A 23,402-nucleotide genomic window follows, 5' to 3' on the forward strand; every position below is an offset into this window, starting at 1 on the left:
CGCGTCCTTGATCACATTCGGCCCGGATCAACTATACGCCGGGACGCGTCTCGCGTCTCGCGTTCCTGCGAAAAAAGAAGCCCCCCTTAGGTGATCATCATTACTGACTTGACATCCCCCTCTTGGTATCCGTGAGAGCTCATTGTTTAACCGCGGCCTGCATTCGCCGTTTGCTCTCTCTACCATGTCTTCTCTTTTTGATGCCGTCCTTCAGTCCGAGTTGGGCCCAGGGTCCAGCGCCCGGGATAACCCTCAATCCGACCACCTCCCCAGTTCTCGCCGCTCCGAGAGCAATGGACCCATGAGTGATATGAATGCCTTCCCCGATGACCGGGTCGTTGGTGCCAGCACATCGGCTGTCAGCCGTCTACGGAATCCTTACGCTCCCGGTCCCCCGCCCGTAATTGATGAGGCTGGCGAGAAAGTGCAGCAGGCGTTCGAGGAGCTTCTGGAGACATTTATGGAAGAGCCTTCGTCATCGGCACCTCCCTCCTCCGGCGAGGCCCTCAGCGACAAATACTACATCGCACAGATCAAGGGCATGAAGAAATTCGAGCTGTCTACTCTCTACGTAGATTTCACCCACTTGACCTCACTGGAAAATCACATTCTGGCTGATGCCATCGCCGGACAATACTATCGTTTCCTTCCATTCCTCACCAAAGCTCTCCACAATCTGGTTGCCAAATACGAACCGGAATACTTTGTTTCTCACAGATTGGCCTCCAACGCTTCCACGCAACCCACTGCTTCCGTGGCCTCCGCTTATTCTAGTGTCAACGACAATCCCGATCTGGAGCGCCAAATTCGCGAGAAGACTCGTCACCAGCAGACTGACAAGTTGTTTGCCCTTGCTTTCTACAACCTGCCGCTGGTTTCACGACTTCGCCAGCTGCGCACAAACCAGATTGGAAAATTGCTTTCTGTATCTGGAACTGTCACAAGAACCTCCGAAATTAGACCCGAGCTGTCGCTGGGCACCTTCATCTGTGAGGGCTGCAAGACTGTCGTAACAAACGTCGAGCAGACATTCAAGTACACCGAGCCCACTGAGTGCCCAAATGCTACATGCGGTAACCGTCATGGCTGGCGCTTGGACATCGGCAAGAGTACTTTCGTCGACTGGCAAAAGGTCAAGCTTCAGGAGTCATCTCATGAGATCCCCACTGGTAGCATGCCCCGCACTATGGATGTTATCCTGCGTGGTGAGATGGTCGACCGTGCCAAGGCCGGTGAGCGTTGCATCTTTACGGGTACTCTGATCGTCGTGCCTGATGTGAGCCAACTGGGACTCCCTGGTGTGCGTCCTGAGGCTGTCCGTGATAACAACTCCTTCCGCGGCAGCGAGGTCGGTGGCGGTGGTGTGTCCGGACTGAAGGCCCTAGGCGTACGTGATCTGACATACCGTCTGGCTTTCCTTGCCTGCATGGTGACTCCGGATACTACGACCCCTGGCCAGAAGCCGGAACAGCAGCTCAGCGGCCAGTCGAACAACATTCTGGCCTCTTTGAACCAGAACACCGATCCCGATATGAACGATGACAAGGCCCAAGAAGCATTCCTTCAGAGCCTCACACCCACCGAGGTCCAGGACTTGAAGAGACTGGTCCACTCGGAGTACATTTACTCTCGACTCATTGACTCAATTGCACCTATGATTTTCGGTCATCGCCAAATTAAGAAGGGCCTTCTTCTCCAGCTGATCAGTGGTGTCAGCAAGAAGACGGCCGCCGAGAGCCTGCAACTTCGTGGTGATATCAACATTTGCATTGTTGGCGACCCGTCCACCAGTAAGAGTCAGTTCCTAAAGTGAGTATACCAAACCCCTACAGCAGATTTCAAATCCTAAATTCTAACCTAACCAACCCCCAGGTACATTTGTTCCCTGCACCCCCGCGCAGTCTACACCTCCGGCAAAGCCTCCTCCGCAGCCGGTCTGACAGCATCCGTCGTCAAAGACGCCGAGACCGGCGAATTCACCATTGAAGCCGGAGCCCTAATGCTCGCCAACGGAGGCGGAATCTGTGCCATCGACGAGTTCGACAAAATGGACATCGCCGACCAAGTCGCCATCCACGAAGCAATGGAACAACAAACTATCTCCATCGCCAAAGCAGGCATCCACACAACCCTCAACGCCCGCGCCTCCATCCTAGCCGCCGCCAACCCCATCGGCGGCCGCTACAACCCCAAGGTCACCCTGCGTCAGAACCTGAACTTCAGCGCACCCATCATGTCTCGGTTCGATGTGTTCTTCGTCGTCCGCGATGAGCCCAAGGAACATGTTGATCGCAGTCTGGCGGAACACATCGTCAATGTGCACATGAATCGCGACGAGGCTGTCGAGCCCGAACTAAGCACCGAGCAGCTGCAGCGGTATATCCAGTTCGCGCGTACTTTCCGGCCCGTGTTCACGGATGAGGCGAAGTCTCTCCTTGTTGAGAAGTACAAGGAGCTCCGCGCGAATGATGCACAAGGTGGTATGGGTCGCTCGTCGTACCGGATTACCGTCCGCCAGCTGGAATCTTTGATCCGATTGTCCGAAGCCGTGGCTAAGGCCAACTGTGTCGAGGAAGTCATTCCCAAGTTCGTCATCGAAGCATATGATCTTCTCCGCCAGAGTATCGTGACCGTCGAAAAGGACGACGTCGAGGTCGATGACGATGTCCCTGCTGCTCGTGGCATGGATGAGGACCAAGAGATGGGTGACCGTGACCGTGATGGCGATAGCCCGATGCGCGAAGACGGCGAAGAGGCCCAGACGCACGCGCAGGCCGAGAAGACAAAGACTAAGATTACTTTCGACAAGTACTCTAAGATCCTGAACCTGTTCGTGCAGCGTATCCGCGAGGACGAGGTAAACCAGGGCGAGGGCGTCGAGCAGGAGGATCTGATCCTCTGGTACCTTGAACAAATCGAGGGCGAGCTGAACACCGAGGATGACTACCAGCGCGAGCGCGACTTGGCTGCGAAGGTATTGAAGCGCAGCGTCAAAGTGAGTTTTCCATTCCATCCCAATCTGATATTGATTATATTTGTTCTAACATTGTTTACAGGACCGGGTCATTCTTCGCATCTCTTCTAGTCTCATGGAAGATCCCCAAGAGCCCGCAGAGGATAAGATCCTCTACGTGATGCATCCCAACTGCGCGTTTGAAGAGATGTAGGCTAGCATATACGCGCTTTGTTTCTTTGTCTGTTTTGGATTGGGTGTTGCTTAGCATTTTCAGGGTGGATTTAAATGGTGTCAGGGGTTTATGAGTGATGATATCCGTTATTACTGTTGATTTTATGGCTCTAGACATGAAATGTATACTTCTTAACTACTCTGATTCTTTGTAGATTCTTCAATCATCCCCTCTTGTGATTGAGATGGGCTATCTTTATGATACAGCTCGACCAAGAAGATTAATACTCGATTCTTTAGCTCTTCTGGATATCTCTAAAGCACTTTTTATCTTTTTTTCTTTTCTTTCATTCCTTGAGGTAAGCATACTTTGAATAATGAAATGCTTTTGAATATGTCGGAGGGTATGGGTCACGGCAGCCGAGTTTGAATCATTTGTATTGTATTCCTGGTCCGGCTGTACTAATCTCTCGTCTAACTCCACGTCCCATTCGCAGGCCCGAAATACCCAACTGCTGGCATTGCTTTGTATGCTACACCCTCAGCATCCGCAGTGTTCAGGTACACGGTATTCCCCCACCAGTCGGGGAAAGTAGCGCCTGGATACGAGATGCAGAAGAAGATGATAATGCCGCTGATAGCGAGGCCCGTATCAAGTGCAGCGGCGAGAATGTAGTTATACTTTGTCCACCAATCAAAGAAGCGACGCTTAATGAAGTGATTGAAGATGAAGTTGACCACAGCCCAGCTGGAGTAATTGATTCCGGTAGCTGAAATATGTCAGTGAAGCCAAACAAAAATGTGAGATGTGAAACATACCAGGCGGGACATTATAAGTGCCCACAAAGATCAAAGGCCAGTTAATATACTTCCAGAACTGCTTTCTGGTATACCGATAAAGCAAGAACGTCACAACGGGAGCCAGAGCCCCAATCCAGAAGAAATGCAACAATCCAGAATAAATCTTCCCAGCCGAGTAGAGCCTCCTTGGCCCAACAAGACCCCAAATGACGGAAGAAGAATAGACTGTCCTGCCATTCGGACACGTAAACCCATCTGACTGATCAGACTCACAAATACCCGAGATATTCCCCAACATCCACATCGTCACACCGGCTTGAGTCAGCGCACCCAGGATAGTAGCGACACCCTGCGCCACGAAACAAGCCCTTGGCGGCACCTTCAAATAATGTGCCAACTTCATATCCATAGCGAAATATACGCCCTGTCCCACAACATCTGTAGAAATAATCTTGAAAATCATATTCGCCAATGGCTTTCCTTCGAACATATATCCACCGATAAACTCCGCGAGCACATTTAGCTGATTCGCGTCGACGTTGGTGATGCCCTGCACGATCCCACAGGGAATCATATAGATAGCCGGGATGAACAGACCCAGGAAGATACCATAAACAGGCAGCTTAGTTTCGTAGACTTCAATCATGGCAATGGCCATCGCCATCATCACCACGATAATGGCTGCGTACCAATACCACGGTGTCCGGCGGTATGAGGCACGGATAAGGCGAGCGTGGATGTCTAGCCTGTTACGGCCTTTCATAGCGGCCCAGAGATCCCGGCCATGCCAGATGGCGATATGGCTGAGGACGGAGGTGATGGCGGCGAATGAGAGCCCATATACGAAAGCGAATGTCGCGCTCAAGTAGGGAGGGGAGTATTTTCTATACGCTGCCGTGTCAAGGCTATTATCTGCTGAGATGACTCGGGCTGTATCGTAGACTGCACCGGTGTTGTCGTATACATCGGCTGTCATCAGTGGGAGATACGCCGTGAACCAGGTATTGGTGTAGTAGAGAGCCGGGGTGACGATCCAGTAGAAGAAGGCAAAGCCAGCGAAGACATTCAACGCAGCCCATGCCGGCGATAGTAGTGGGTTTGTGTTATATGCGATCTGGCTCCAGTCGAAAGTAATCGGACTCAGACCCAGACCGGTCTGCATCCCGAAGAGTTGGTTGACGATGACATTCTTCGGCGCGATCCAGCAGACCCAGGTGAAGTAGGAGAGTGCGGTGAAGATCAGTCCAGGGAAGAAGTACCAGATGCCCGCGCCTGTCATGACGTACATGAAGAATCGGAGGCGGGAGATGCGCCAGCCGTCTGCGACGCGGTTTGCGCGTGAGTGCAGAGTTTCCAGCATGGCGCAGTTTGATAGCACGCCGGGCCAGATGATGCGAGCTGGTTCGACGAGCCATGGGGCAGCGAGGCCTGCGACGCCGAAGCCGAGGAGCTGGGCGACGAGGACGATGAGGACGTAGAAGCCTGGCTTGAGGTTGAAGTCGTAGAAATTTTTGCTGGCTGCTTGGATGATATTCGTTGAGTCTGCGCTGGCGTAGCCGAAGGAGACGTTGCTCATGATTACGATAAGGGCGTGTTCCTTTATGTTGAATGATCTGTCTGGATTGAGGACAAATGTTCCCAGGGGCCCTAGACTGAACGATTTGAGAGGAAGTGTCTTTGCGAGGAATACACCGATCGGGTAGGCTAGTAGTTCGGCCACGAGGGCTACGATGTGGACTGATGGATATCGCAGCGAGAAGAACTGGTTGATGCCCGAGCCGAGAATGGTGAAGATGATGCCTAGAAACCACATTCGAACGGTGTTGACTGGCATCGTAGGATCGTCTGTCTCAGGGACGACAGCCCTAACTGCAGCGGTTGTCAGTTCAAATACTCACTCAGAAGAGCATCGTGCCATTACCTTCGGGGAATGGAGAGCGATGCGATTCATAGCTAAACTCTTCATTTCTATTCTCCTCGTCCTTATCCAGCTCGATCTTGTCCAAGCGACCTTCGGCCACCTCCACATCTGTTGGGACGAGCGCGGGCTTGATAGTGTCGGTATCCAGTTCTTTGGATTCCATAGTGTGGATCGTGCGCAAGCTCAGCGCATTGCTTTACGAAAGGTTTCTACCGGTCGGACAAGCGTAGAGCCTGGTCCTTTTCTACGACCCCTTGAATTCGCCATGGACGGCGCGATTTTAGTGCATTCCGCAACACGCAACCCGCAACGCGGGGAAACATAGAGATAAGGAAGTGCGACGGTTGAATCTCGGGTGGAGTAGGCGAGCTTAGTTCGAGATAGGAAGGTTGAACCCCGCTTTGGTAAACCAGTACTAGCTTCACTATTACTATAGTTGTCAACTCTGGAGATTGTGAGCGGGTGAGTTGTTAGCCATTGCCCTTGGAGCGTGTAGGTGAGTTTATAAAGTACGTATAGTGAGGCACAGATCAAGATCATCTCGAAGAGTTGGATAATAAGGTTGTTATCAGAGGCAAGGTTTAGGCGATAGGCTAGTGTGCTTTAGTTTGCTTCTCGTTTCCGAGATAGAGACGGCGAGATAGATAAGATTGACCTGGGTCTCTTCCTCGGCCGAGTAGACTATGTTCTGGCCATGTTCAAGGTGGAGGAGGGTAGTTAGAGTAGAAATCAAGGAAGCAAACCAACCTGCAGACCGCAAGTCCAAGTCCGCAAGTTCACTCTCTAGCATTAGTACGCGCAGATCAACGCCTCCAAAGACTAACAATCTCGACAAGACTTGAATACTTCACCGCCAGTTGACTTCTATAGAACTGGCAATGTCTAGATCCTTGCTCGTGCCGACCCATGCTCAAGAACCTTGGGATCTGTGCGGTCGGAGATTGTCGACCATGTACACCCTCATCCCAGTCTAGCCTGCTATTGTCTGCACATCCGCCATTCTTCTACATCTGCAGCTATGACCTCGCCTAGATGCGTAACAAGGGCGCATGGGCAGGTTTCCGAAAATCAAACGGACGCAGAAACCACGAGCCGTTGCGAAAGCAGGGAAGCGCCAACTGCAATAACGGTGACCGACAGACGGGACGACACATACTAGTAAACACCTAGGTCTATGTCGAAGCGTTCTCGAAGTGCGATGTCGCTCGTTACTCAGCAGCGCCTGGGATCAACCAGGGCTGGACCGGGCCGTTTGGAATTGGTGACTTTCATTTCAGAGTGCGCGTCGCGGGTGGCGATATTCCCCGGCCATTCACTCGCCTTACTTGACATCAGGAAGTCAGATATCATGGTGTCAGTCAGCTGGATAATATGAGAGGCCCAGCCTCGGCCCAGTAACAAGTCAAACCCCAGCTCCGAGCATGAACTGTGTCTGAGGTCAGACTGCAACAGTGGCATCTTGACACGTTCACTCTCACAAGGTCGTGTTGTGAGTCAGGAGGCGCGAGGCGTGCTCTGGTCGCGCGCCTCAGACGTATCCGAGACGAGTCGGAATCGCAGTGGTGGGTGATCGCTGCAGCCAGAACTGCACGGAGGCCCCCGCGCCCGGATAGACCTCCCCGTCGAAATTGGGTTCCTCACACTGCAGCTTCTTGTGCAATGATTGCGCCTCCCATGTCACATTCCCTCCGGTGGAGTGTAGTGATCTAGTACCCGGCCCCCATGGGGTACGCATTCCATGGTTCGGGATTTGGATTTGCACAAAGTACGGGGGAGTCTCCGTGCGAGACCCCCGTGCAGCTTTGTGGCGAGGGGACTGTGGCTGCGGCTGGATCGGGGAAAATAGGTCCTGGTACTGGACGCGGAATTGCTCCTACACAGCGAGTTTTGGTTTTGTTAGTTCGAGACTGGACATTTCAAATTGGATCACTAGTCCGTACTTCTATCGCGTTGACGCTGTGTTCAGCCTCTGGGCTTTTGGCTGTAGGACTAGGCACCTCTGCCCTTGCTTTGCTCGATATGGATGAGATCTTGGATCTTGCATATGAGATGCAGCTGCAGCTGCAGGGTCATCCCGGAATAGGCGACGGGACCATGCGGGTGGTAGCTATTCAAAGCTCCGAGCTAGTGGCAGATTCGACCTCGATGATGGATATCCAATCGATCTGTAATGCAGCGCGCCTTCTAGGATCTATGGATAAACCGCCATTGAACTAGAATAGATCCTATGCATAATCCGTTCACCGTACGCCGAACACCGTACACCTCCTTTTCTCAACATGCTACACAAGTACATTCAAGAAGAATGCTTCTGGGCAATGGACCTGCCTGTTCCGTCAGAAGGAATCATCAGGTCCAGCCTTCATTTCCACACCTCCACCGTTGGGCAAGAGATATATTGTACCCACCGCCGTCTGGAACCCAAAGTACCCAGAGAAATGGTAACTAGCACGGGTTCGACGCTAATGAAACACCGAGGGCCTGGGAAAGGGGGTGGACCACGACCCTGACAAGAGATGATCGATGGGCCGCGGCCCGAAACCCGTCTTCCGAGCCAGGAAAACCGAGGTGATGAAGCTGGCACCTAGGAGATGATTCAAAGGTACCGAGGAACCTGTCAATTCGTTTATATTGCGGAAGGAGAGAAACAATCCGGTCAGCCACAGTTTCCCCTTTCCCCGTTCCCCGGGGGCAGAAGTACAAAATACTAGATGAGTATCCTGGACGTCGGGACACATGTGCCCAACAGTGGATTTGATGTGTCTTATGAGTGTTGATCGTAGACCCGAAAAAGGGGTCGTTGTTCGGGGAACCCAGGGAGGCGGGTACTTCTCCACTTAGGACCGGGGGAACTGTTCTTTATCCCGGCTGGCGCTAAGCACGTCGAGCACAAAGATGAGTCGATGTCGCTGCAATATTAAAGAAGCTTGTAATAGTTAGAGCAAAAAAGGTGATTGGTAGGGTCGGAGGTCGGAATATGGAGAGAGACAGTCCAAAAGCCTAGCCTATACTCAGTAGTGGACAGTTCTTTGTCCAGAGGGTGAGGCCATATAGTTGGACCGGGGAAGTCTAGACCGCGGCAACCAAGAGTGGCATCGGAGCGGCTCCGTGGTGGAAATAGGTCCCCGTTGATTCGCGCGAAAACCAAGGCCGCGTTCTACGATCCCGGCTGCTTTTCTCTAGTGTGGTTCTAGTCTGGATTTTTTTTTGATTCCGGCTTTAGGAGAGAGAAAGAGAGATCTTTCCCAAGGCTATAAGGACATGCATCAAAGGAGTCAGGTCGCTTTTTCGAGTCTACATAATGACTATGCGATCAATCAATGGCCGTTAGCGCTTTGAGAGTGTCGGTGTATGGTCTTAGGAACAGGATCCGGCTTAAGGCTTTCCCGTTCTTTGTGGACGAACGGTTGGTATTCGGGCCCGCCCGTTATTTAGGGCGTTCCAGACTGCGGTTCGGAGAGTGTTCCTAGTCCACATGTGAGCACCGGATTCTCCACGGGGATCCATTTCTGCCTCGTCCCGAGTGGAGCGGGAAAAGTCGCGTTCTAGCCAAACTCCGTTCCCTAGGTGCTCGAAAGTATTTCCCGGGCGCGTTCGCTGTTTGTGTCTTCGCTTTCCCATCTCTCTACACGTCGACCACGCTATCAGACCGCCAGACGCCAGAAACCAGACACCAGATCAAACAATCCCCTGTTTGTGCCTTAATCAACAACACATCTCGAAGCGGTGAAATCCGGAGCTATCTGATTGGAAGATCGCAATCGGGGCGCGTACAGAAAGTACAAAGTTGACAAGTTCAGTTCACCGCTGAACAATCTGATTCTCATCGGCCCAGTTCCCCGCTGCACTTGGGCAGCCCGTTTTTATTATTTTCATTATTTTTTCGGAGAGTCTGAGAGTCTAGGCAAGGGATCATATCCCCCAGATTCACCAGATTCACCAGATTCACTCGCACTTGCACTTGCACAGTTCCCGTGCAAAGGTCCTCCCGTACTTTGGTACATCTGACACAGATCAGTGCCCAAGGGAATCGATACATTGGATTGGGGCGGCTGTCAAATAATTCAGCCATCATAAATGATAATCATTTATTATTTATTTGATGCGCGGATCCCAGCCGCTGATTGACTGATCGTCCTGCACGGAAGCCACTTCCGCCCGATTTTTGATTTTTTTGATTTTTTGATTTTTGATTTTTGATTTTTGATTTGTGATTTGATTATCTGTCTCAGTCGGGACTGCAAGGGTGCGGGAGTCTAGAAGCCCTTTCCCCGGCTTTGATACTCACCGTCTTGATAAACACGTCTCGCCCTCTTCATTTCACTACTTTACTTGACCTCACCTCACTCCACTCTCGCCTTTTATTATTTTCACTCTTCACTTCAACCTCATCTCCCCATCACTATTCATCATATCACCGCCATGGTGATTCCTATTCAGTCGCGTCTTCGCGACATGACGCTCGCCAAAGCGTCTGCTATCGCGCCTGTTGCCAGCACCGATCCTGCACAGGTCACCTTCAGCTGGAGTGGCAGCTCCTTTGAAAGCTCACCACTTTCGAACCCATCTGCGCCTCCTCCTACCCCCACAGACTCCCTTCTCGATATCACACCGCGCAAATCTTCCTTCTCCAGCGAGTACGGTATGGGAGCAGCATGTGCCTTCCCTTCCTGGCCCAACCGTCCCTCCCTGGCCAGTGCCGACTCGAACGACTCATTCACCAACAACGCCTACCTCTCCGACGAAGACCTCCTCTGGATGCCCGAGAACGCAGCTGCCGATGCCGCCATCACCGAGGCCGGACCCCAGATTCCTGAGATGGTATGCTCAGCAACCATGGAGCAGCAGCTCCAGCGCATGCGCGCAATCGCCGAACAAGAAGATCGCCTTCGCTTCCTTGCCAAGGTCGAGGCCCACGCCCGAGCCACCCAGGCCCTCCGACAAGCAAAGTCTGACAAGCTGTCCGTGGCCAGCGAGCGCACTCCTTCGCCGTCCAAGCCTAGGAAGCGCCGCCTCGCGCCCAGCCCCAAGCGTCGCACCCATTCATCATAGAGTGCCTGAGCACATCACACTGGGTTGCAGCGCAGGCGCTGTCCACTATCTTCTCTTCGCTATGCCGCCATAGCCACTGTTTTTACCACACATACCATTATTCTTTTTTTTTTTTTTTTCCCACGCCCACGCGATACCGATACAGATACCGATACCCCTCCAAAGTTTCCATGGGGCCCACTGCTCCGACTGGCTATCAGCTTGTGACATGAGCCCAAGACGAATCAGATGACACGGCCCAGGCAGCTGTGAGATTCACAGTCACCGGCGCCGATCATCAGCGCGCAAGGCGCATCCCGGGTGGTACTGATGGTCGTTTGGCTTATGTGACCCCGGCGCCTTATCGCGCATTCCATCGATGTCCGGTTCCCCCGCGCTTACCTAATTCATCGCTGTCGGCGGTTCCCTCATATTCCCCCACACCGCTGGTTGCGCCCTGACTCATTTCTTTCCCTCCGACATTTTCTGGTGTTGCAACGTGCTCCTGTTTCATTTTTTTCGGGTTCATTTTTATTTTTCTTATTTTCCTGGTCTGGTTATTCCTTTGATCTTCTGACGACTGCATCCGATCGCGGACCCGGTGTTTTCTTCTTTTTCTCCATTGCCTGTGTTCTAGCGTGTTTTCCTTTAGATACCCCCACACCCAATACCCAATCTTGTACCCCTCCTATTCATTTTCGTTCCGAGTTCGCTCTTCCATTTCTCCCCCCGGTCCCGCGCACAGCGCCCTCTCTTTTCCCTGGGAAGGTAGAAAACGCGCCACACGCCACCTCGATCCCTCGAGTGTCGGTGTGCGATTGTGAGTTGGCCGCTGGATGTTGGGCACAATCCCATCACTCGGTACTTTTTATCTCAGGTAGCCTAGCTTGAATTAAGCCGTCTATTCTTGAATACTCTTTCCTCTTGTAGAATATCCACTTTAAAATCCTAGATATCACATCCTCAAGATCATACAGAGTTATTCTAACTTGATACTAATAAAAAGTATGAAAATAAATATGAAACACAACGCCCTCACATCAGCCCCATCAGCCTCGTGTGTTGTCTTTCACTCGTGGATGGTCGCCTCGGGGCCCGGCCCCTAGCACCAGCTGCCATGACGAGCAGCCCTGCAGATAACATGCAACGGTGAGATTATCCCGGGGAGATTCCTACTCCGGCGGCACGAAATACCGGCTAAACTGCCATACCCTCACTCAACTATTAACCTGAGCGGCTATCAAGATCTCGGAAAAATGTTCCTTTGACTCAACTCGGATATTATCGATTTTTCCTCACGTTGGAGCTGCGTTTCATTGCATGGACCCCATCCCCGACCCTATAACCCCGGGGCTGTATCCGATCTTTGATCTTTTATCCTGGCGTGCTGACTTGAGTTCGCCACCGTTGCGGTAAATGGGATCGCTAGATACGAGCTCGGCGTGACCGATGGGTACGGAGGGTGCATATAAATGTACTGGGTACGTGTATGTGAAGCACGACATTAGTACGCGGAGATCATCAAGCCACCTGGCATTTATGTGTCTGCTTGGAGTATAATATTATTAATATGTACAACAAGTGAGGAAAAACATCGGCTAAGTTTCCTTAAAGATCAAGAAGGGTCTTATCCGCTTCGTTTTCGCAGGCGAACGTGATCCACTTGCCGACGGCGTGTTAATCGACTTTTTCTAGAACGCTTTTGGAAAGTGGTTCGCGGCCGTGTTGCACCAGCGTCCGGTTGTGGATCCTCCTAGGTTGGTGAAGAGGGCCTTGACTACGATTTGTCGAGTGGTGTTGGCCCGCCTTTCTTCTCCTGCTATGAAGAGTGGGAGAAAGATGTCGTAGAAAATAATGTGGACTGAACCAGCTGTGACGAAGAAAATTCCTTGGGTTAGTTTTGTCATTGGTATTGTGATTATTTCTGCGGTTTTGGAGGAGGAGGGGGCGGGCTGGTGTATATGAGTGGCGTTGTAGACTGTGTGTAGACAGCATGGGATCTGTAACTACAAATTCTGTTTTTCTCCCAGGTCCTTCTTTTACATAGGAATTAGAACATAGAGGAAAGAATGAACATGAGAATCCTTGACACGTGCTATACACGAAATCGTAGAAAAGAAACCCGCCCTGATGGGAGTCCCAAGCCAAGTAACTCCCCATTAGTTGCGGAACAGTTGGGCCGACAGTCAAGAGGAAGCCATAGTGCATTTTTGCCGTTCAGGTTTATCCATTGTCCTCGCTCAATGAAGATCGCTAGATTTTTCTTGATTGAGATAGAAACACGATTTTCGTGTCCAGACTGAAAATAGAGGGTGCCTAAGTTAGTGATTAAATATGAACCATCTCGAGAAAATTCGAGTTTATGGACAGTTCCCTTAGGGTTCAAGGTCTCTTGCAGTGCTCCCGTCGCCGTGTCCCAGAACCGCACTGTCTCATCGTCGGAGCCGGACGCTAGCAGTCGGCCATCGGGTGAGAAGGCTACCGACCAAACCCAGTCCGAATGGCCCTCGAGGGTCTGCTGCAGGCCGCCCGACGCTGTGTCCCAGAGCCGCACGGTCTTATCGTCGGAGCTAGACGCCAGCAGCCGGCCGTCGGGCGAAAAGGCCACCGATAAAACCGCGCTCGTATGGCCCTTAAGGGTTTGTTTTAGGCCGCCTGTCGCCGTGTCCCAGAGCCGGACAGTGTTATCGTGGGAGCCGGACGCTAGTAGTCGGCCGTTGGGCGAGAAGGCCACCGACAAAACTGAGCCTGTATGGCCCTTAAGGCTCCGCTGTAGGCCGCCCGTCTCCGTGTCCCAGAGCCGGATAGTGTTATTATAGGAGCTAGACGCTAGCAGCTGGCCGTCGGGCGAGAAGGCCACCGAATGAGCTGCTCTCGTGTGGCCCTTAAGAGTCTGTTGTAGGGCGCCTGTCGCCGTATCCCATAGCCGGAAAGTGGCATCGCGCGAGCCGGACGCTAGCAGCCGGCCATCAGGCGAGAAGACTACTAACCAAACCCAGTCCGAATGGCCCTGAAGAGTCATTTGTAGGCCGCCCGTCTCTGTGTCCCAGAGCCGGACAGTGTCATCGTGGGAGCCGGACGCTAGTAGCCGGCCGTCGGGCGAAAAGGCCACCGACGAAACCGACTCCGTATGGCCCTCGAGGGTCTGCTGTAGGCTGCTCATCGCTATGTCCCAGAGCCGGACGGTCATATCTCGGGAGCCAGACACTAGTAGCCGGCCGTCGGGCGAAAAGGCCACCGATAAAACTGCGCTCGTATGGCCCTCAAGGGTTTGTTGTAGGCCGCCTGTCGCTGTGTCCCAGAGCCGGATAGTTTCATCAGAGCCAGACGCTAGTAGCCGGCCGTCGGGCGAGAAGACTACTGACGAAACCGATTCCGTATGGCCCTTAAGGGTCTGCTGTAGGCCGCCTGTCGCTGTGTCCCAGAGTCGGACAGTGTCATCAGAGCCAGACGCTAGTAGCTGGCCGTTGGGCGAGAAGACTACTGACGAGACCAACTCCGTATGGCCCTTAAGGGTCTGCTGTAGGCCACCCGTCGCTGTGTCCCAGAGCCGCACGGTCTTATCGCCGGAGCCAGACGCCAGCAGCCGGTCGTCGGGCGAAAAGGCTACCGACGAAACGAAGTCCGAATGGCCCTCAAGAGTCTGCTGTAGGGCGCCTGTCGCCGTGTCCCAGAGCCAGAGGGTCGTATCGTGGGAGCCGGATGCTAGTAGCCGGCCATCGGGCGAGAAGACTACTGACGAAACCCAGTCCGAATGGCCCTTGAGAGTCTGTTGTAGGACGCCCGTCGCAGTGTCCCAGAGCCGCACGGTCGCATCGCCGGAGCCAGACGCCAGCAGCCGGCCGTCGGGCGAGAAGGCCACTGACTCAACCCCGCGTGAATGGCCCTCAAGGGTCTGCTGTAGGGCGCCCGTCTCTGTGTCCCAGAGCCGGATAGTGTTGTCGTTGGAGCCGGACGCTAGCAGCCGGCCGTCGGGCGAGAAAGCCACTGACTCAACCGAGTCCCAATGACCCTCGAAACTCTGCAACTCTGCGCTCCAGTTTTCTTCAACGCCTGGGAAGTATATCCAACCTGGGAGCTCTGCTTCAAATTGCCTTCGAATTATTGCCATTCTGGGTGCAAATAGAAGCCCTGAGCAATAAAGTTGGAGGGGCGCACGATCAGCTATCTGGTAATTCTTTAGAACAAAGCGCATTCCATCGTGTAATAATTCAGACATTGCAGAATTGGTATCACTCTATTTATGTTAGTGTAAATCGTCACATCGGAGTCCTTAAATAACTCACATGAATAGCCTTGTGCAAAAGACTAATAATCCCAACAACCTCTGACATAAGACCTAGTAGGCTCATTGCTTCTACCCAGTGCAGGAAATGCCGCTGGAGGAATAAGAGAGCAAGATGAATCACAGTTTTTAAATCAGTGCTTCGCACCAGATGATATGCCCAGTAACGACAAGAGTATTGCAATTCTGGGGTAAGGCAGTGATTTATAGTGCGGGGATCAATATCCATACGCCGAGTTCCATCATTTGGTAGTCCACAAATATTTTGTCTCAAAGTGTTGCACACGGAAAGGCACTGTATGGCCAATCTTTGATGTATCGCCTTCTCGTCTAGCCACAGGTCAGTCTTCTTGCGTGTTTCTGGATTAAGAAGAAAGTCTCGAAATGATAGATGAAAAGGCCGCATCGGCTTTGTCTTGTCTTCGGGTATACGAATCACCGAGTGCAATGAATTCAGTCTTAAGTCGATCATTCTCTCAGAGATACCAATAAGCCTCGAAAGTGAGGTCATCGAGAGTGGGCTCTCAAGCATCACGATTGTACCCACTACCTCCCGAAATTCTTGAATCAGCTGCATTCTTCGTTTCCCATCCTGGTTGTTGATAATCCGATTCAGCACAGGAAGATATGTTCCGTTCAGTTGAGATCCCTCACTTCGATGGGTGAGAATCTCGGTGAGACTATCCACGGGGTCCCACTGGGGATCTTCAAAAACGCGGCATACGGTCGCAGCGAAGATAAATAGCGGAACAGATAGTGTCACAAGAGCTTGGGTATCTGTGTCACTAGGCCAGTCGACAGGGAGTGAGCGTTCGTTTCTGATCTTTAAAAGCTGCCAGTTCAGGAACAAAGATATATCGTGTTCTGTAATTGCCTCCGGGATGTCATGGAGAATCAGATTCTGATAGACCTGATTCCCGATTCCCAAAAATCCTAGTCGGATTGGCAAATCAGGTCGACTTGTTAAAAAAATGCGGAGATGCACGGCGCTTAGCTCCCGGAGCCGAGGTAGTACTTGGAGTATGACGCGTATGTCATTATCCCCTTCACATTCGTCCAAGGCATCGATCACTATCACCGTGGTCGGGATCTGCTCAGTGGAGTGTTCCAAGCTGAGCAGTGGTTGGAGAAGCAATTTGTCAAACTGCTCCTTTAGCGACCTTGTTCCAAGGCTGGGGTCATCATTGATGGCTTTCTGAATACCTGGGATGAGTTGAGGGAAGCTAACCACAAGTTGTCTTGCAATAGTCGGAAAAAGCTTCGCAGCATTTCCACGGTCACCTTCTCCCCTCTTGAAGAAGAAGCTCGCTCCTAGTACCTTCGCCTGTTTAAACGATTTTGCCACGGTTCGGGAGATGGTCGATTTCCCCGTTCCCGCCATACCATTCAACCAGAATATGCATTTTCCTTGTGGTGACACAGCCCATTCAGCAATTTGGCGACGGAGCTCGGTTCTAGTCCCTGGGAGGCATTCATCTTCATGTTGATCCATATACGAGTCAAGCTCAGCCCCAAGCGCAATTGGCAACTGGTCTAAATGCAGACTTCGCTCGATACGGTCGGCAGTCTGAGTTATATCATTAACAGTTGTCCTAAGCAGCTGTAAGCCCCAGTTCTGTTATCAAATGATGCGAGTACGTACGCCTGATCGACTAGCAGGGATAGACTGAATGTTGTTTTGTATCTGTCGAGATCCTTCATTATTCTCTCCACCTCGGTACGTTTTAGGGGCCACTTCAAGGCCCGAAGCCCTACTTTGCTCATCGCTTTTTTCCCTCTCCCGGGATCGATCTTCCCTTCTAAATCTTGGAGGACCGAAAGGCAATTAATGGTCCCATCGACCAATGACTGGGAGGTTGACAGCTTCATGCCGTGAGTTCCTTGAAAGAGGCCTGAGAGCTTCTCAAGAGTTTCTCTCAAATCTTCAACCTCCTTTTGCAAGGAAACAACGTCCTTCCGAGCATCCTTCACCTCCTTAATATAACCCCCACAAATTTTCACGATACTCCCTGTCAGTTGGATGACCGCGATAACGCTAGCTGCAGCCGAGATTCCATCCATCATAAAGCGTGTCAAGTAGTCTTCGCTTTTCCCGGCTGGGCTGGGTTGCAATAGTGGTCGAAGTCGCAAGGGCCAGGGTTTTCCCTGGAGGGGCTAAATAGGGGCGAACGAGGGATAGGCGCCTAGAATGAAGTTGCGATTCAGAATGTCATTTCATTGACGCAGTGTCATCGGCCAGTACGGGATAATTCGTGTGCCATTCAGAAAGATTCTAAATTGAGGGAATTACGAGAAGAGAGAGCAAACAACCAGAGCAACCACAAAACAGTACTAACTCCCCTGATCCCAAACAGCACTAGCTCCTTAACCCAGGTGTCATTCCCACGTGACCTGTATTAAGGACCAATCAACGGGGAAAAGAACTCTGTATTGCTATACCCCCACGTTCTGGCATTTTATAACTAACGTAATTCACTACCCACCCGGCCCGTAAGTCATGGTATTGAAACTGATACCGTAATATTGATGATCCGGTGTATTCCTAATATAGACTAAGTACCTCTTGGCGTTGGGGCTAGAGAATCCATCGAAGAGTGTAGGTGGTCGCACCAATTTCGGGACGCACTATATGCGTGCTTCACTTTGGCTTGCTAGGTTTCTATGCCGATACGTGGTAAGATATGTCCTTTTTGGGAAAGACTGTGTCGATGTCTTTCTTCGATTTTAATCTCCCAGAGAAGTCCGGTGAAAGCGCCAAAATGAGAGTCGAGTATAGGTCTTTGAGCTAGGGCGGTCAAGGAGTCTGTTTCTATTGTGAACGCGCCAATTGTGCAAAAGATCTGAATATCTTAAACCTCATTCACCAGGAATCGCGTAGCAGCGTCTCTAGGCTCCTCTTGCCGGGTTCTCTATCTGTGTCTTTCAATAAGAGCCCGGAGAGCCCGGAGATGGAGGTTCCAGTCAGTTGAATTGGGGACCAGCATTTCCCCGTAACACAGTACCACTGGCCGCCCATATCGTAACGAGAGAAGACGCCTCAATGTTTGAATTTGAAGAGCCAGTTCAATCCCCTTCAACTCGAATCAGGTCGTTGAGGACTCGAAGACTGGCATCTCGAAGGGGACGATTATGATTAGTTGCATTCATCTCTGTTGGCTTTAATAGATCGTTAGAGACTTAAATGATAGATGAGCCGCAGCAATGCTGAGAATTGATAGACGGAGACAAGGGCATCTCCCTGCCAGTGGGAACATCAGGCTCCGCCAAGGGTGACCTGGTCCGTCAAAGCAGGTCAATCGGAGCGTAACCCTGATGATGAAATGAGTAAATAAGCTATCGGAGGCAATGTAAATGCATATCTTTCAAGAAGATGGCAATCCACGGCGAGAGAAGAAAAGAGATGAGCTACTTTTTGAGCCTCTATGCAAAATCTCGAAAGACTTCAAAAGAACAGTTCAGGCCGTTCGAATAAAGTCCTTTCTGTGAAACTGCACGCTTGGTCGTGTACCCTGCCGAGCTGCTCGATAGACTGAGAGATATTGGTCGGACTTCAGACCTTCCAAGGTTTGAAGCCACTTCTCATAATTTATTTAAGTTTCTTTTAAACCAAGCTCACTTCTCAAAATCTTTATGCTTGTTTTCATTGTTGCATTAATCAAAAGTCGAACTTCAGAATAATCTAGTAATGTGTTCTCAATCCGATTAAATACTGCCTGACCGAATATGGAAAGTGATATTCGAGAAATAATAAGGTGTAGATAGGATGTCCTCAATCTAGCTTCTCAGATACTGTTTCACAGCATCTGCCCATTTCTCTCCATTCTTATACGTAAATATTTCAGGGACACTTCCACTTTGCAGCCCATCGATAGCTAAAGCAAGGTCTTCACCACTGCCTTCTGCCTTGATATCTTGAATCGGGTAGAGATATGTATGGAAGGCAAAGACAATAGCATCCGATGCTGGAAGACGATGAAGAGTTTGGCGCTCGCTACGAAGGAAAGTCTGTACATCTGTTAGTATATGATGAAATAGAGGCAGACAAAAGGGACTTACCTTGTTCAGGTCCAAATCCTTCATGGTCATTTTCTTCAGTGTGCCCTCGAATGCGGGTCCACTTTTGTCAAAGTTGGAATAGAGCTCCTCATCAACAGTAATAGCCCAGTTGATCCGCTTTACCAAACGGCCCGCTTCAAGTCGTGCGAAGAACCTGTCCATGCTCTTCTGGAGTTTCTCTTTGTATTTCGGAACCGGTCTGTGGATGTCGGCCAAGCGTTTTCCAATTTTATCTCTGGGTTGAAAACCAGAGGGAAAGCATGCAGAGTAGGCTTCGAGGACATAGACGACATCTCCGGGTGTATCTTCATCCGTTTTGTGCGGTAGAAGAATAAAAAAGTCTTCATCGATATTCTCTGAGATGATTTTCAAAGCGACATGGAGAGATATTGACTCTGCATCTGCTGGTATGATGCTGCCCGTGATAAGGTTTTCTACCGAGTTAATATGGTCAGTCTTGTCACGCGTTGTCTTGAAAATTGACGGATAGCGAGCAGGCAGATAGATCTTGAAGAGATGGCTGTATAGTTCCTCAACAGCGAGTCGAATACGTGCATCAGAATCACTGATGATACCAATAACATCTTCTGGATGTTGTTGAGCCAAGGATCTGCGAATTTTGAGACGCTCTGGGTATGTTTTATCAAATATCAAGAAGTCACTGCAACCGAGTGTTTCAAGGCCTGGTTTCATTAGTTAAAGCTATCCGTGGGTCAAGTATGAGCATACCCATTGTTAGGTGATACTTCGGCTTGAATGGCCGAAATTTAGGAGGCTCTGAGGAATCGAGATGGAAGTTTTCAAGCTCGTCGATTTCGACAGTTTGATGTTGTGCTGATGTGACATCTTTCTGGACATCTTCATGGATGTCAATGAACTGATGAATAGTGTTAACCAGAATTCTCATGGTACTGTCGTTAACCAAGATACCTACCCACTTGCATCGGTGAAAGCGCCAGATAATCAACGCAATTATAGCAAGAATGATCTGCCCAGCTACCGGGAAAGGAAACATCTCCAAAATCCGCTGGTGGTGGGATGCCTCGCCGCATGCTGAACTGTTGGCAGCAGCCAGTTGAATTTTGCCGTCCATCTTCCTTGTGTAGTTCTACTCGTGATTCTCTGACCCAACCTTCATGAACAACTTGCAAGAAATGAGGTTAATGAATATCCATAGACCAACCTTGACAAGTGCTGAACGTAGCTGGCCCGGTGAAAGCCCAACGACCATCTTCAACCTCGCAAGAATATTTAATAAAGGCAAATTAAACCGTGGCGATAGTTTTTACTTGTGGTCTGATTAGTGACCCAGACTGAGGTGAGGCCCATGCTCCACCAACTTGTCACTTTCTCTCTCGACTTTCTATATTGGGTTTAGTGCGGGTTCCCCATCTACAACCAAGGGCACAACTCGTTCCGAGGTCGCTCTTTACCCCAATATTGTTCCACACCCGGACAAAGGAGATAGAACAGGGCCTAAACGGGTATATCACTTAGCAATCTAAGGTCATTATCTTGACACCTCTTAGGTATTTCTTGGACAGTCTTCCTAGAAATCCATATAATTCAACTTCGGCACTTATATGTACTTGATTCTTAGACGTGGTCTCGAGGGACTAGAAAGCGAACGAGTTGTGGAGGTGGATGCTATTGAATGTATTGATGTTAGAGTTAGAGATAAGAAACGAGTTCTCCTAATTTGTCTGGAGCACTGGATAACTTTCTCGCTTAATCTGCCACATCAAGTCGAACGTATCTTGATAGCACCCGATATCCGGAACAAGTATTTGCTCAAGTTGGTCTAAATTGGGGTTATGACGATCCACAGGGCATGTTCGAAAAGACCTTCGAGATGTCTTGAAGAATAGCCAAATAAACTTGTAAGAAGACATTCGACGGAATGATATTTAGAAGGTTTAGAAAGACGAAGAGAATAACATGGCAGGCTGTACCCAAAGAGACAAATCAATTCGAGATAGATGCGGAGAACTTGAAATGAACATGTACCGAGTTATTATTATGGCTAAAATGACGCTAGAGACCCTTCCCAAATAGCTCTTGGCCAATTTCTTTCAACAATGGTTCGTTCTTCACTGACTCTATCTTAGATTTGGCAGCAATCGTCTCCGAAACTCCCATCGCACGACAAAGATCGACGAGCAACCCATTCAGCGGAGCTTCATAGATGAATAAACCCAATGCAAATAGGAAACCACGGAGAGCCTCAGGGCTCTGCTCTTCCTGCGAGACAGCTTCCAGCAAGGAGGCGGCCAGTTCGACTTGGTCCTCTTCCGAGAGCGGGTCCGGCTTTCCTTCAAATCGAGAGTTGTGATTATATGCGGCGAGGTTGTATGCAAATGAAGATGCGACAACGCGGAGGTTGTTCTGTGAGTCTAGGAGAGAGTTTGTCGCGAGTCGAAGGCAGGTCTCCCGCAAGGGCGAGGAGGATGAAACGAGTTGTTGAGGGTAGAGCGGTGTGTTGAAAAGGTTGCAAGCGAGCTGGAGAGCGACGATGCGAAGATTATAGGGACATGAGGAGAGGTCATCTTGGGAGAGTGGTGATAGGAGGGTGAGGAGGGTGGTGTGATTGGTCTCTTCGGCGAAGTAGCCGCTCACGCGTGGGTCAAGGAACAACAGGCGAATGAGGTCCACAACCGCGAAATGGCTCTCGACTGGGAGTGTAGGGTAGGTTGATTGAAGAGTAGTAGCAAACGAGTGAAGGTCAGGTACTCTTGTATCAGCTGCAGGGGAATTGCCGTTACTGGCAGCGTGACGAATCTTGACGAATTCAATGACGGGTGCGACGCTTTGGGCTTCCTTGAATCCGGCTGGGAGTTTCTGCAAGAGTTTATCAAGCGGCGGGACTTTCTTGTACATGACAAAGTTGGAGATGGGCCGTTGCAAGCTGGGTAGTCGAAGGTTCTGGTGTGGATGAGGCGGATGCACCATATCGAGTAGCATGCGCACATTACCCTTCAATTGGGCTGGATTTCCACCGCTCCACTGGTCGACTTTCTCTCCCTTCAAGAAAGTCATGAAAGTCGGTGTTGCACGCACACTGTACCTCAAGCCCACGTCTCGTGCGAAGCCAATGTCAACCTTGATGAGCCTTCCTTTGCTCCCAACTTCCTCTGCAAGCTCGTCGTATATCGGATAGACAGCCTTGCAAGGCGGGCATGTAGCTGACGTGAAGAATATCACGGCGCAAGAGTCTGATGTCGCCGCCAGCTCGCTTTGAAGCTGGCCGAGATTGCTCACATTGCGCACTGTACTTGGTACAGGATGGGCCGCAGCTGACATTTGAGGCATCTGAGGAGGAGGCGCAGACCTTGAAGGTGATGGCTGGAAACCTGGACCAGCGCCCTGCGTGACACCTTTCAGAGCCATTTCGATCTGAGGCTTCATCATCTGACCAAATGGAGTGTCCAAGAATTGACGAGGCAGATTCCGGATGTGCTCAGGAATATTCTTGCCGACCAAGAACATGGCAAGATCTTGGGTGAAGTTGTTGCAATTATGTAAAAAGAGATCGTAGGACTGCAATGCGTTAGTTTTGACTAAGATGTAGTTATCACATCTAAACGAACCTCTGGAGTGTAAATTTCAGTCAGAGAGGCCAGCCATTCTTCAATCACCTCGGCTGGAAGCTCGGTCGTCCCCAATTTGAGCCTCTCAATCGGCTGTCCATGGTGGGTGGAGCCAGGAGCCGCGGTCTGAATGCCTTGACCATAGTAATACTCGACGCCGTTGACAACGATCGATGTATGATAAATAGCATCAATTTGAGTCCCAGTTAAAGAGAGAGAGAACTGATTAAATTAGTGAATCAGGACGTCACCTGTTGATGCGCTTGCACGTACCTGGCGAGCCAGACCCTGCATGAAATAATTAGCGGAGAGCACGTAGTGCACACACCAAGGGGTAGCGCACCTTTGACAGGTCGTAGACGTAGAGTTGAACATCCATGATTGATGTATCGGCAAGGGAACAGCTCGAGCGAGTAGAGTTGATAAATGATAAAGGGCTGGGGCAGGCACCGATCCGATCACGTCAGCTGCCGGTCCACTGCCTTCGACCGTTTTCTACTTGGCTTCATGCTGAATAGGCTCGTGGGTGGACATGAGACAAACTAGTGCAAGGCAGAGACCGTGACGCGGCATATACCCTGAAGAACCCTAATT

The 23,402-nt window shown here is 50.7% G+C and overlaps 6 protein-coding genes across 6 annotated transcripts; 2 read left to right on the top strand and 4 right to left on the bottom strand.

The window, feature by feature from the left end:
• Positions 1 to 184: 184 nt before the first annotated feature.
• Positions 185 to 3,167, top strand: N7443_006511 (MCM DNA helicase complex subunit MCM6; the record flags this gene model as incomplete). The annotated part of the gene is made up of 3 exons (XM_056886567.1): positions 185 to 1,809; positions 1,873 to 2,995; positions 3,057 to 3,167. 3 exons carry the CDS (start codon positions 185 to 187, stop codon positions 3,165 to 3,167), a joined length of 2,859 nt encoding a protein of 952 aa, XP_056740216.1.
• A 434-nt stretch (positions 3,168 to 3,601) lies between these two features.
• Positions 3,602 to 6,012, bottom strand: optD (uncharacterized protein; the record flags this gene model as incomplete). The annotated part of the gene is made up of 3 exons (XM_056886568.1): positions 3,602 to 3,897; positions 3,947 to 5,797; positions 5,850 to 6,012. The coding sequence occupies 3 exons, from the start codon at positions 6,010 to 6,012 to the stop codon at positions 3,602 to 3,604; spliced, it is 2,310 nt and encodes a 769-aa protein (XP_056740217.1).
• Positions 6,013 to 10,271: 4,259 nt separating this feature from the next.
• N7443_006513 (uncharacterized protein) lies at positions 10,272 to 10,901 on the top strand (the record flags this gene model as incomplete). Its single annotated transcript, XM_056886569.1, has 1 exon — positions 10,272 to 10,901. The coding sequence occupies one exon, from the start codon at positions 10,272 to 10,274 to the stop codon at positions 10,899 to 10,901; it is 630 nt and encodes a 209-aa protein (XP_056740218.1).
• A 2,074-nt stretch (positions 10,902 to 12,975) lies between these two features.
• On the bottom strand, positions 12,976 to 17,229 carry N7443_006514 (uncharacterized protein; the record flags this gene model as incomplete). The annotated part of the gene is made up of 3 exons (XM_056886570.1): positions 12,976 to 15,117; positions 15,167 to 16,757; positions 16,808 to 17,229. 3 exons carry the CDS (start codon positions 17,227 to 17,229, stop codon positions 12,976 to 12,978), a joined length of 4,155 nt encoding a protein of 1,384 aa, XP_056740219.1.
• A 1,710-nt stretch (positions 17,230 to 18,939) lies between these two features.
• On the bottom strand, positions 18,940 to 20,314 carry N7443_006515 (heme-dependent oxidative N-demethylase family protein; the record flags this gene model as incomplete). The annotated part of the gene is made up of 4 exons (XM_056886571.1): positions 18,940 to 19,170; positions 19,222 to 19,904; positions 19,951 to 20,098; positions 20,156 to 20,314. 4 exons carry the CDS (start codon positions 20,312 to 20,314, stop codon positions 18,940 to 18,942), a joined length of 1,221 nt encoding a protein of 406 aa, XP_056740220.1.
• A 941-nt stretch (positions 20,315 to 21,255) lies between these two features.
• On the bottom strand, positions 21,256 to 23,187 carry N7443_006516 (bifunctional C97 family peptidase/thioredoxin family protein; the record flags this gene model as incomplete). The annotated part of the gene is made up of 4 exons (XM_056886572.1): positions 21,256 to 22,758; positions 22,809 to 23,030; positions 23,082 to 23,096; positions 23,152 to 23,187. The coding sequence occupies 4 exons, from the start codon at positions 23,185 to 23,187 to the stop codon at positions 21,256 to 21,258; spliced, it is 1,776 nt and encodes a 591-aa protein (XP_056740221.1).
• Positions 23,188 to 23,402: the final 215 nt, after the last annotated feature.

Source organism: Penicillium atrosanguineum (assembly GCF_028827265.1).
Source record: "Penicillium atrosanguineum strain IBT 20685 chromosome Unknown utg000005l_segment0_segment0, whole genome shotgun sequence".
Taxonomy (NCBI): domain Eukaryota; kingdom Fungi; phylum Ascomycota; class Eurotiomycetes; order Eurotiales; family Aspergillaceae; genus Penicillium; species Penicillium atrosanguineum.